Genomic DNA, 13,117 nt, shown 5'->3' on the forward strand with positions numbered 1-13,117 from the left:
TGTGACGCCGCAGAGCCTCGTCCAGTTTGTCAGCTCCTATATAAAAGTTATCTACGACTTTGACAACTGCAATCACTATCACCACTATCACCACTACTATTCCTTCGCGACAGTTAATATTTTCTTCTTATTCTCTTCAGTCATCCCTTCCCAAAATATGATACTCTCTGCTACAACATGACCAGGCTGCGGGCAGGCTCTGGGAGCCCTCCAGATTCAGGACGACCCACCGTCGGGGATAGGGGACTCTATCATCCGTCGAAGCTCCCCAGTGGCGCCCCCGAGGTGCTCATCAAGAATACCATCGCTGTGACGGATCCTGCGAGGGTCCTGGCATGGAATAAGGACCAGCGCCAGAGAGATTTCAACCTTCTTGTCAAAAAGTTTGTTCTGCTAGACCCCACTGCGATCGATATGAGTGCGTGCCGTAGCTTATACTCTTGGTGAATTAGATATAAAAACCAGCTTCTGTACGGATGTCAGGACCCATTTTGCACAACTCCTACATGCTTTAGTTATCGCAGGAGAGTTACCGATGCCCCTCTCCGCCGCTTCACCGAACTCAGCGCCCGAACAGTTGCTTGTTACCTAGCTAGCCAGGATAACCCGGAGAGAGGTTTGTGCCGCAATACCCCGGCCCCCAGTCCAGGTTTTCCCTCGGCAGAAGGATCACGGCAGCAAAGGAGACGATCGCATGAATTATCTCAACAGAATGTTAAATTCGCATCCCAGTCTCAAAGTCACAACGAGTTGGAAGACAACAGTGGTGAGGGGAAGCCAGCAAGTGATATGGTAAATGCGGAAAACCAGACTCAAGAACTGGACGAATCTCGGAACGTGAATGATGGTAAAACTTGCAACTCCGCGGAAGTGAACGAAAAACCTGGTTCAAAGCCCGCAGAGGATAGAGATCGGCCGAGATTAAAAGATCCAAAGTCGTTTACTCAAAATCTATTCGATACCCTTTCTTTGCGGATGGTTGAATGGCTACCGTTACGCAAGTCTCCGGAGGGATTTGATACCACCCCATCTGGCCCTGACGATGGCGGCGGCACTTCAACATCTAAGACCCCAGAAACTGAGGCTCCAGCAAGAGATCACGAGCATCCAACCAATGCAAGACGAACTAGTAGACAGAAGCAAATCATTTCGCAAGCCAACGTTAAATCCCGACCTCATAACATTTCATCCTCAAACCTTAATCCTCAGCCCACAGCAGTCGAAGTAAAGATCCCAGGGCAACCCGTCAAACGCCTATCTCTTGGTGAAATGGAGCACAGGAAGCAGCCTTCACGGACGTATACTGAGGACAAGATTCGTTCCGAGCGGAAGCCTGCCCGAAAAATCTCCTCGCAGCATACTCCGTCAAGCGGCATCTCTCGAAACCAACACTCTCCACCACCGTTGAAACATCGACCACAAAAAAATAGACGCGCGAATGGCGACCTGAATAAGTCTTACCGGCCCGACCAAAACCACCATAGTTGTGTCTCCTGGGATGGATCTAGGGGACCAAGGAAATCAAACCATACTGAGTCTGATAACAATCGAGTATCTATCGACTATAGTGTAGAACAGCCACGTCCTCTTAGTCAAACTTCTGAAACTCCCGCATCTAAAAATACTAATAGCGATAATCAACTTAATTCTCAACAAATCCAGACTCTGTCACATTTCTCTTCAGAAATAGTGACGGAATTAGAGGCCTTAATGTTTGAAAACGATGAAGACAAAGAGAAATGGCGCGAGGAAATGGCTGATTTAAAGTCTTGCGGGTACTCTGAGCCTCGGGATTGGCAGTATGCTACACCCAGACAGCGCGAGGTGTTCCCGTTTGTCGCCCAGAGTGTATTTTATGTTCTCAGCAATCCCCATCAACTCCTCCAATCGTTTCGAAAAGACCCTTCTCACCCAGGAAAGGTAAATGGTAGCGGGAATACGGGTCTACTTGATGTCGGAATGTTAGAAAACTCGTTTCGGACACTATATCGCATATGTCCTTGGGAAACCACTCTGCATAGTCTATGGATGTCTCTCGAGAAGCTTTTTGTTCCTCCAAGAGATTTTTCCTTCCCTAGGCCACAGATGCTCCCTGTCCGGTGGTCCAGTTCATCGGGCCCAATTTCAAAACGTGGATTCCCCTCCCCCACCAATAATAATTCTCAGGATTATATTTCCGACGCAGATGCAGCTTACATTTCGGTCATTGCCCTTTTCGCTTTAGCCAGTTCTATCCCTCCAACTGACCCGAAAACATGGGAGGCTGTTCGTCAGGTTAGGGCCTCTGGTACCGTTCTACCGGACGCTGAGATGAGGAAACATTCTCCATCTACCAGGCGATCACTAGTGGCCATTGCGGAAATATTTGAGCATGACCTCGCCCTCCGACTGGTAAATCGTTTGGCTCGAGTCGTCTCTGCACGTTTGGCATTCTACGAAATCTCGAAGTCTCGAGCCTTCAGCATACAGGACTGCGAGCGGCAAGAGAAACAAAACTTTGTAGAACTCATCCTGCAGACTTTTGAAGATTGCAGCAAGGGAAGTAACCAGTGGTCACATACAATCTCTTCTTCTTTGATCAGTGACCGGCCTACAAACGCTCACATGGTAGCTGTGGAATGGTTACGGAGCCTCCTTTTGAAGGAATGGGACGGAAAACCCGAAATGGCGAAATCAGGTGCTGCTAGCGGCTCTTTACAACTTCTTGCACATATGTATAAAGAGCGGTCTAGATTAGGTTTACAACCTGAAGATTTCTCTACATTTTTCCTCTCTGAGCGACTAGATCCCACAGAAATGCCCGTCGAATGGCTCGGGATCCTTCCAAATAACCGAACGGTGCACATCTTATCCTACCCCTTCCTATTTCCCCCGTCAGCCTTGGTTATATATTTCCGAGCTATCAACTATGCCGCGATGTCCAAGTCGTACGAAGCTGCGATGACCACCTCGAGACATGTGACTCAACCGGCATTTTCCGGTATTATACCAATCGATGACGATGTTAATCTACTCTCCCGGCTGAAAACATCTATCTCGACCTATCTGGTTCTAGTCGTGCGGCGAGATAATGTTCTTACTGACGCTCTTAACCAACTATGGAGACGAGAAAGGCGTGAACTAATGCGACCTCTTAAAGTTCAAATGGGTATGGACGAAGGCGAGGAGGGCATCGATCATGGCGGTGTCCAGCAAGAGTTTTTCAGGGTAGCTCTTGGGGAAGCATTGGACCCATCATACGGACTGTTTACAATGGATATACGAACCCGTATTTCCTGGTTCCAACCCCTTTCTATGGAACCGCTATACAAGTTCGAGTTGTTAGGGTTATTGATGTCTCTTGCTATTTATAACGGCCTCACACTTCCAGTTAATTTCCCCATTGCGTTGTATAGGAAGCTGCTCGGTTTGAGGGTTAAGACTCTCGATGATATCCGCGTTGGTTGGTCAGAGCTTGCGAAGGGTTTGGAAGAGCTGCTATCGTGGGACGATTGCGATGTTGGTGACATCTTCATGAGAACCTATGAGTTCAGTTTTGAAGCGTTTGGAAACTTTGTGAATGTCGATATGGCGAAGGTTAATCGCAATGAACCATGGCCCGCCCCTGAGCGGTTGGCTTGGGAAAAGAGAAAGCCTGGTTTATATAACCGACGCTCATCTTCGGGTAAATCAGGCCCGCTTTCGCAACGTGATAATGACGTATCGATGTTACGTGACACTACTGATGAAGGCCCTAGCTATAGGCGTGACGGGGTAATCTCAGGAATACTTAAGGGATCTTCTTCAAAAATAAACAGAGCGGCACCACCCTCTCCACCACAAGAAGCAGCCTTGGTCACCAATGCAAACCGAGAACGATTTGTCAAAGACTATATTTTCTGGCTAACAGATAAATCTATCCGTCCTCAATATGAAGCTTTCGCACGCGGCTTCTATACCTGTTTGGACCGAACAGCCTTGTCTCTTTTTACCCCGGAGGCGTTGAAACTGGTTGTTGAAGGGATTCAGGAGATCAATATCAGGGAACTCGAGTACCATACTCGATACGAAGGTGGCTTCGAGCCGGATCATCGCGTCATCCGCGACTTCTGGGATATTGTATATCGATATTCGTCGATGAGGAAGCGACAGCTGCTAGAGTTTGTGACGGCCAGTGATCGCGTGCCGGTCAACGGCATTTCTAGTATCATGTTCGTTATCCAGAAGAATGGTACTGGAGATAACGTATGTAGTCAACTTTCTTTTATATATTTTTATACACTTTTATTTCACTTGAGAGGATAATCAGAAAACTAACGGATCCGTCCAGCGTCTTCCAACAAGTCTGACGTGTTTTGGTAGACTCCTGCTGCCCGAGTATTCTAGCCGAGACGTCCTTGAGGAGAAGTTGTCAAAGGCCCTTGAAAATGCCAGAGGATTTGGTGTCGCCTAGTTCGATAGTCCTATCGGAGTCCCTTGGAGGCAGTCCTTTGCTACCAATCCGGTCTCTTTTACTGCATTATATAATTGATTCTTGGCCTTTATTATTCTCCTGTGTTTTCTTGTGAATGACTGTTAGTCGGTAAAATTTCACCGTTCAAAGACTTCTTGTCATACTAGAGATTTTTTGCTCTCCCTGTTCTATATCCCGTTTCTGAGTTTTAGACTTTGTATGTTTCCCACTTTTTTTCGAGGTTACGATTATTCAGAGACAAAGGGGGAGAGTAAAAGAGCAGGTTTGGTAGACCCGGTTGGGCATCAGCGTATTTTGCCTTTTTGCTGCAAATATAATTCCCGTTTTTGAGTGGATCCTCTATCGCTGTTGTGTTCTTTTCATGCCGATAACTTGAGATATGTTCCTATCGATATGGGCTTTTCCATCTGTGTCCGTTTTCGGGGATTTTGTACATATACTTTCAACAATACTAAGCTTTTGATAGATGCTAACGACGAGAAATACTTGCATATGGTGGAAAATAGGTCCCATGACTGAAGGGTCCGACAGCTCTATACTAAAGTTATATATATATATATATATGTGCATAAACGCATGTATTGAATAAAATACTGACAAAAGAGTCGATTCTTGTCAACACAAGTTCAAGATACTTCCCCTTGCTCTTATTGGTTGCCATTCCGATCCTGAGCCATGATTTGCTGCTGTGGGGTTGAGAATAAATTAAGAGCTATTTAACGAGGCGTTCCATACGAACGGCGTGAATAAAATTGTGGGGAAAAGCCGTTGGAGTCATATTCAAAGCAGTGGTCAAAACCTTTGACCATCACAACTTTTCTCGGGATATTAAATATTGTTTTTCAGTCATCTGCACCAGACGTTTGGAATAATATATTCACATCACCCTTGTTTCTCTATCATTTAGATCTAGGGAATAGACCCTGCATGTGTTTCACCTACGTCTCCAAAACATCTAGCCCTAAATAAATAGCCGCCGTGGAATTTGGGACATTGCTCTCCAGCTTCTCCAGCTCTGCTGACCACTGCTATATAGACGGATACAACACTCAGAATGCCACCAATCATTCACTGTGTCCGCCATGCGCAGGTTCGCCCTCATATGTTTCCTTGATCAATTCCTCTATCCATTCTTCACTCCCGCTTACCGTGTTCCCCAACTAAATAACCCCAAATCCCAGGGTTATCACAACCTCGCCTATGCCAATCACACCCTCTCCGACCCCCTCTTAACTCCACACGGCGAATCGCAATGTAAGGACCTCAGTGCGGAATTCCCGCATCACGCCCAAATCGACCTGATCGTTGCTTCACCGCTACGACGCACCCTCTACACGGCGTTATTAGCATTCGAAGATCAAATCAAGAGCAGGGGGCTGAAGATCATCGCGCTGCCGGAGATTCAGGAGACAAGTGATGTGCCTTGCGATGTTGGTAGTGATTTGGAACTTCTAGAGAAGGAGGTTACGGAGAAAGGGTTGCCCGTGGATTTGAAGCTGGTAGGGGAGGGATGGAATTCAAAGGTGGGTTAGAGAGGGATATTTTGCACCCATTTCGGGTTATATAATTACTATATGGGGATTGGGGACTGATATCAAAGTCAACTGATCGCACAGACAGGAAAATGGGCACCCACTGCTGAAGCTATTGAAGATCGTGCAAGGGAAGCTCGACGATGGCTGAAATCTCGACCGGAAAAGGAGATTGTGATTGTATCGCATGGAGGATTCTTACATTATTTCACGGAGGATTGGCAAGATAGCACGCTTTACCAAGGTATATACCCCATTTCTCCTATTTTGTCTTTCAATTCCCATTCTTTGCTTTGGCAGAAAATCTCTCTCAATGACAACCCCAACTCCAACCCCTCAAAAACAAAAAAGAGAGAAACAAGAAACCATCAAGCTTACTCACAAACACTGCACCCCCGCATAACGTATTAAAGTTACGAAAAGGAAACCCAGTCCGAATAATTATACTAATGTCCGCCCTTCTCCCACCTACCCAGGTACAGGATGGCGCAACACGGAATACCGCACCTACACATTCTCCGACTTAGTTCATCAAGATGATCTCTATGGCCGGCCTCTTGGCGGTGACAATGCTACCATCCAAGAGACTCCTGAGTCCCGTCTCCGCCGTGGGAAATCGCCCGAAGTACCCCCCAGGGCCTTGCGGAAGCAGTTTTTCATCCAGGCGATGAAGGGGTGGGAGAACCAGGTTTTGGACTGGGCGAAGCAAGAGGAGACGAAGACGGGGACAACCGCCGGTATTGAGGCGAGGTCGGGGGACAAGGTTGTTAGGGGAGAGGACTGGGAGGAGGAGAGTGTTTATGCTTGAGTGATGAGATATATCCAGGTGAGAGGGGCTATGAATAAAGAGTTGCGTTCAACTAGGATGGCATTCTTTTTCTTTTCTTCTTCTTCTCCTTCTTCTTTTTTTTTTTTAGATATTTTAATTCCCCCTCTACCATGCATATATATAATTTTTCCTTGCTTGACTACTGGTGGTAAGGGGTTTCGACTTATTATCGGCCTTCGCATTTCAAGGGGAGAACGTCCGCACCAATCTTTATATAATAAATGGTGTTTTATACACCTCTTGCTCCGAACTAGATATAGATAAACGTGCACTTCAGGATGAATCTTGGACAATGACAAAAGTTACTCAAAATAAGAAAAAGGAAAAGTCAACATCTGGTGTACGATGTGTATCAGCGCCTGCGTTGGGTTATTATTTCATAAAACATTAAATACAAATATAAGGCAACACACGTAAAACCAAAAATAGAAACCATGCATACCCAGTAAGAGAAGTCATTAAACAGTTAACATAATCCACATATGAGTGAACACTGATTGCTGAGAGATGAAGATTTCATTTTGGAGTTGTTTCTTCTGGCCTTTTGGTATTTTTGTTATCCAGGTTCAGTTGCTGAATCGTCCGGGATATTGTTTCTGTGAGTCAGTCAAATGTCTGACGGCTAAATGGCTAGAAAGTTCTATCAACATATAGTTATCGCCCATTCTTACTTCAGACCTCATCCTGCTGAGAATCAGCAGAAATTTTTCCAATGATACAGATTCATCACCCCTCGCTCCCAAATGCACATAGTAGGAGGCATGGCGGTGCGATTGTATGTGGTTGAGGCCCTAATCCCTATCGGTCACTGGTGGAGGAGAGACAGGGCCTGGCATGAAATCGACTCAAGGGAACTAGGAATAGATCTGCTCCGATTAGAGTTGCTTTTTTTTTTCCTTTCTTTTTTGGGCCTTTTTCAGGGGCGTGATTTGCAATATGCAGGAAGCGCTGTGGGAGAGCTGTCAGACAACTAATTCTGTTGATGACGCAGTCCTTTGTTTGAAGTTAAGGGATTACTTACTTCAACGGTCCTAGAACCTTAGAATTCGGGAATCAATGCAACGATGAAGACGCTTCAAGGAACACTTTGGGGCCAAATAGCTGTGCAATGCGCAAGTGCAAGATCCTCAAGTCTTGAATGAATATCCTTCCTCCTTCACCAGACTACAATCAGTTTAGCTTTGCGGGATGGTATCCTGGCAGGAAGTAGCTAAACTTTCTCAGGGGCTTGTCGATATCAAGAGCTGAGTTCGGAGATAAAGGTTTGCGTAATCATTACATGGGACTAAGGTATACCTCGCATGCAAGGCAGATACCCATTCTTAGCGTTGCCAGAAGTGTGAACCTTTCTCCCAGGGGTATCCAGTGTTCCATGACTCGGTACATATATGATGCCACTGCAGATGGGGTCTCCGTTGCCTATCCCCGCTGCATATAGAGCAATACCTAGGGGCCAGCCACAGCTTCGAATTTCTCCAAACAATTTCCACCTTTCGAGAAGGGATACCAACACACTACGGCGATCCGCAACGAATCTCCACATCCACATTTGGAGTTCAAACGAGGTGGAATCCCAGGCCGGGATATTTTTAGCAACGGCGCATTGGGGTTTCGTCTGGGCCAATTAAATTATCCGATGCCTCCCTGATCTCTCACTTGGCGTCCAACCTGCTGACATAATGAAGTGACGTCCTGCTGTTCGTTTAACTAAACTGGATATAAATGTTTACAGCCCTCGGACCATATCAGAAGGACGACATCACTCGTGTCTCTGTATTTTTAGGGCACATTTACTTTTCGTTCCTCTCCCTCTCTGAGAGGGAACCTCTTCATTTGTGGAATCCTAAAGTAGATTCTCCCGTCCAACCATCATTCCGCACCACTACGTTCACTCCTGTTATCCTGCGCAAGGAACGTCCCTCCTATTCCAAGATGTTGGATGAGAACTTACCAAGTACGGTCGGGCCCCACTGTTGTTTAGACAGAATCTATGGAAGTAACTGAAGACCTAATGATTCTTAACAGCATTCTTTCTCAAACCTGCCAACAACAAGCCCAAATTCAACTCCTCGTTTTTCTTTGTACAGCATGGGGAAGAACCCACCCCAGCTTATACTCTCCGACATCTTGATCCCTCATTACCGGGATCAAAAAATCGATATGCTGTTGGTATCTACGATTCATTTTCTCCCGATGTGCTTTATGCAGAGGTGCTGTTGATTCCAAAATGGACGCTCCCAACTCTGTCGCAAGAAACTATACGCCAGAATGGTGGCGTACCCCCTCCCCCAGAACCAATACTTCCCCATGAGTTCATTATTCAGCTATACAACCCAGACCAACAGGTCCTTGTTCGGCACAAACCCAAGAGCTGGAATTCTGTTGCTTCATGGGAATTTGAAGTGCCGCAGCAGACATTTAGACAGCCCTCCGTATCTACACTCGACCGGACGTTGAGTGATCCTGCTGCATCAGATATTACTCCAAAGTTAAAATTTATTTGGCGCAAAGATGGAAAACTCTCTAAGGACCTTGGGTGTTATATGTCTGGAAAGAAACTGGATGATAAGAAGGGTAAAGAACCAGACATCACTATAGCCATCCTACGCGGTTTTAAAGAGGTGACCCTATATGAGCCTAATCTTTACCGGGTGGAAATCGAAGACTTCAAGGGCCTAGAAGTAATCCTTCTTCTGGGCGCTGTAGTGATCCGCGATGTTTATTTTGGCCAAATAAGTGAATGCTTCCACATTTCTGATCCACCCAACCCGGCGATCCCTGTACTCTCCGCGCCACCAAACAAGCCACAAAGACCTCAAATATCTATCCCGCAACGGGAAACCCGTCCACCCCCAGTTGACCCTCGCACTCAATGGGAAATAAATGCAGAAACCGCCAGGCTAAAACGAGAAGCCGAAGCGGAAGCGAAAGAACGCCGCCGTCGTGAGAAAGAAGCGGAGAAAGAGACAAGAAGGCTTCTCGAGGCGGAACAACGGGAGGCAAGGCGACGGCAGGCCGCGATCGACCAAGAAACAGAACGTCTCAAAAAGCTATATGCTAAGGAGGACATGGAGTACCGCAGACGGCACGCACAGAGTCTGCATTTGCCAGGACCTAATCCGCCACCTCGACCTGCATCTAACAATCAGCACGCACATGCAAACCACCGCTATTCGTCATACCACTCTGCTCCGTCTTTCCATCTGGCGCCTTCTCAGGTGGTGGTTCCCCGGCCTGTCTCTTCCATGGCAAACCCTCAGTCGTCTAGTGCTCCATTAAGGGAGAGACGGAGCATATTTGGACTTTTTAAGAAGGACGATGATCGCTCCAACACCCTATCTAAGAAGAAGAGTTCGGAGTTTTAAGCACATTTCCTTGTGATCCTTCAATTCTGTACGATACCTGCGTTTTTTTTTTTTTTTTGTTTTAAGGTTCAGGTTACATGATGGTTCGTATATATATTGCATTTCCCTAGCCATTTCTCTCAGTTCTTTTTGCTTTCAGTTTCTCCAATCCTTGTCTCCTCTGCAACGAACCATTTTCTCCTACCAATGATACCCAAGAATCATTCTGGTTTTATTTTACAATTTTTCATATCTGAAGAGGGATGAAGATGTGATCTTCATATAACCCTCCGTCATCGAGTATTCATGACGAGGGTTGAACTACACCTCTCCCCAGAAAACCGCATTTTATGGAGCGTCTCATGGTTTTTTTTTTTTTTTTTTTTTTGGATAATTTCAAGAATGTAAAGTTTTTGAATTGAATTCTATTGAATTTCGACCTTCTTGTCAACAAGTTTTATTCATGCCACCTCCTTTGTATTCCTAGAGGTCGCGGTTCCTAATGCCGGGGTTTATTGGCTATGATAACAAGCCTGATGGCTTGACCGTCCCCAGCTTCAAGCACTTGATTTCCATAAAATGCATCCTGTTGTCATGAAAAATATAAATCACCCTCATCAGAAAAAGGTCAACAACAGCCAATAAAACGAAGGAATTTTTTCCAATCCTTGGACCATTACTATATTTTTCTTTTCTTTAGTTGTCTTTTTAGTCAATATAGTCCAGTAAAGATGGATATCCCCAGATTTTCAAGGTCTTCAGAGGTATCCTAACAGCCTCAGTTACACTTGTGGAGCAGATCTTGTGCCACTCATCTCACTGCTTAAAAGGTGCAAGCTAACAACTTCAGTTCACTCAGTGACTTTTTTGCATCGGTTTAAGTGCTGGCTGGACATCAGGTAAACAGTGAAAGAAGCTCATGGAAACTTCAATAATGTTTGATTATCCAATGACAATGTGGCTGATAAAGATTGCTTTTGATGTTATGTTTCAGTTTCATCAGAATGAAATGTGAGTTAGCCACTCTCCCCCCCCCCCCTTTTTTTTTTTTCTTTCCTCCTGTTTCTCTTCGACAGGTGGGAGCTTCCAGCACAAGTCACCGAGTTGCTTCTTTGCTGCGCCCAATATGTGGAAAGCGTTAACGGGGCGCCTCAACAGAGTGTCATCTTTCGCCAGGACATCCATGCCTTGATGGCGGCTGCTCAAACTGCCAGTGTAAATACTGTCGATGTTCGCGCCATCCCTAAAAGCAGGTGCCCAACGTTATAGGAGAGAGAGTTCTCCCTTTTTTTTTCCCCGTGTGTTCCGTGCCTGATGCGACTAACTAGATGGGCGTCGGGATATTTCTCTATACGGACATTTCACTACCGCGGTTTGATCCAGCATGGCTACTATCAGAACCTCCGGGTGGGCTGCATTCCTTTTCTTTCTGACATTTGCTTTTGCGCAGAGTATTCCCGCTGTTGATTACGACGCCATAATCGTCGGAGGCGGTCCCGCGGGCCTTAGTGCGCTGAGCAGTTTATCCAGAGTACGAAGAACAGCTTTGCTGGTCGATTCGGGAATTTACCGTAATGGTCTAACAAGATTTATAAACGATATCATTGGCGCAGATGGTACGTGTTTAGAACAGTGCATATATACGCCCCCCCCCTCCCTCTCCCCCCAAACCAATCTTTTCTCTCCATACACCTCCCAGCCTTTGTAGCCATCATAACAATTGTTCAGGCGTCGCTCCCTCTGCCTTCAGAGACAAAGCGCGAAAACAAATTGCAAGATATGCGACTGCAGAAATGCGAAACGGGACGGTATTGCATATCACACAAGTGAACAATGTCACCGGCCAACTACCATATTTTAAAGTAAACATCAACTTCACAGACACAATACCCCCTTCAATTGTCAATAGGAGGGCACGGAAGATAGTCCTCGCCACGGGAATTGAAGACATTCTCCCCAATACACCAGGTATCGACGAAGCCTGGAGTCGAGGCATATATTGGTGTCCCTGGTGTGATGGCTTTGAGCACCGCGATCAGCCCCTTGGGATCATAGGAAATGCCACACGTTTTCGACACAGCATAATGGAAGTCGCCACCCTAAATCACGACATCATGGCATTCATGAATGGCACCGAACTTCCGGACGATCAAATCAAGCACTTCGAAACCCATTACCACATCCATTACAAGTTCGACATCATCAAGAACATAACTCGCGTTCAGGATGGCTCAATAAATTTCAGTGCTCAGAATCGATCCCAATTCGACATCTTTACAGTCCATTTCCACGGGGATACTCAACCCGTCAACCGCTCTGCTTTCGTAACGAACTTCGAGTCAAAGCAGCGGTCCGACTTGCCGTACAAGCTAGGTCTGAAAATGGCGGGTATAAATATCGACAACGACATCCATGGGATGCTAACCAGTGCACCTGGAGTATATGCCGTGGGGGATTGCAATAATGACCGCAGCACGAATGTTCCCCACGCAATGTTCAGCGGGAAGCGAGCTGCTATCAGCATACATAGTAAGTTGTCCACACACTCTTTTACTCTCTCTCTCCTGTAGGATTGCAGTTCTCAAAACCCATTGTTCCGTGCCTTTTCCCCACCAAAGATCATGATGATCGCGTTGTTGACTTTCCTTTCCTTCTCTCTCTTTTTTCTTTCATTGATTCTCCAGTTTCCATGGAAGAAGAAAATTCGACAGCCATGAGTACTGAAATCGGGAAACGTACCCATACCCAACCCTTGTCCAGTCGAGATCTGGAGGCGTTAATCGAAAGGGATATTGGAAATGAGTTTGAGGCTTTGTGGCCCATAAGACGGGAATACTGAGCGGAGATATATCATTCCACAACTGCATTAATTATTAAGGATAGACGGAATAATAAATGAATCAGGTAGTAACTTGGTGTTGAATCAATAAATGTCCCCCTTAGGGAACTGGAATTCAGA

At 46.0% G+C, this 13,117-nt stretch overlaps 4 protein-coding genes across 4 annotated transcripts; all 4 read left to right on the plus strand.

Annotated features, from left to right (window-relative positions):
- Positions 1–177: 177 nt before the first annotated feature.
- Positions 178–4,432, plus strand: PADG_03630 (uncharacterized protein; the record flags this gene model as incomplete). The annotated part of the gene is made up of 3 exons (XM_010760819.1): positions 178–383; positions 453–4,224; positions 4,310–4,432. The coding sequence occupies 3 exons, from the start codon at positions 178–180 to the stop codon at positions 4,430–4,432; spliced, it is 4,101 nt and encodes a 1,366-aa protein (XP_010759121.1).
- A 1,103-nt stretch (positions 4,433–5,535) lies between these two features.
- PADG_03631 (uncharacterized protein) lies at positions 5,536–6,793 on the plus strand (the record flags this gene model as incomplete). The annotated part of the gene is made up of 3 exons (XM_010760820.1): positions 5,536–5,976; positions 6,070–6,229; positions 6,399–6,793. The coding sequence occupies 3 exons, from the start codon at positions 5,536–5,538 to the stop codon at positions 6,791–6,793; spliced, it is 996 nt and encodes a 331-aa protein (XP_010759122.1).
- Positions 6,794–8,536: 1,743 nt separating this feature from the next.
- PADG_03632 (uncharacterized protein) lies at positions 8,537–10,179 on the plus strand (the record flags this gene model as incomplete). Its single annotated transcript, XM_010760821.1, has 2 exons — positions 8,537–8,768; positions 8,840–10,179. The coding sequence occupies 2 exons, from the start codon at positions 8,537–8,539 to the stop codon at positions 10,177–10,179; spliced, it is 1,572 nt and encodes a 523-aa protein (XP_010759123.1).
- Positions 10,180–11,542: 1,363 nt separating this feature from the next.
- On the plus strand, positions 11,543–12,997 carry PADG_03633 (uncharacterized protein; the record flags this gene model as incomplete). Its single annotated transcript, XM_010761232.1, has 3 exons — positions 11,543–11,774; positions 11,887–12,687; positions 12,843–12,997. The coding sequence occupies 3 exons, from the start codon at positions 11,543–11,545 to the stop codon at positions 12,995–12,997; spliced, it is 1,188 nt and encodes a 395-aa protein (XP_010759534.1).
- Positions 12,998–13,117: the final 120 nt, after the last annotated feature.

Source organism: Paracoccidioides brasiliensis (genome assembly GCF_000150735.1).
Source record: "Paracoccidioides brasiliensis Pb18 unplaced genomic scaffold supercont2.4, whole genome shotgun sequence".
Classification (NCBI taxonomy): Eukaryota; Fungi; Ascomycota; class Eurotiomycetes; order Onygenales; family Ajellomycetaceae; genus Paracoccidioides; species Paracoccidioides brasiliensis.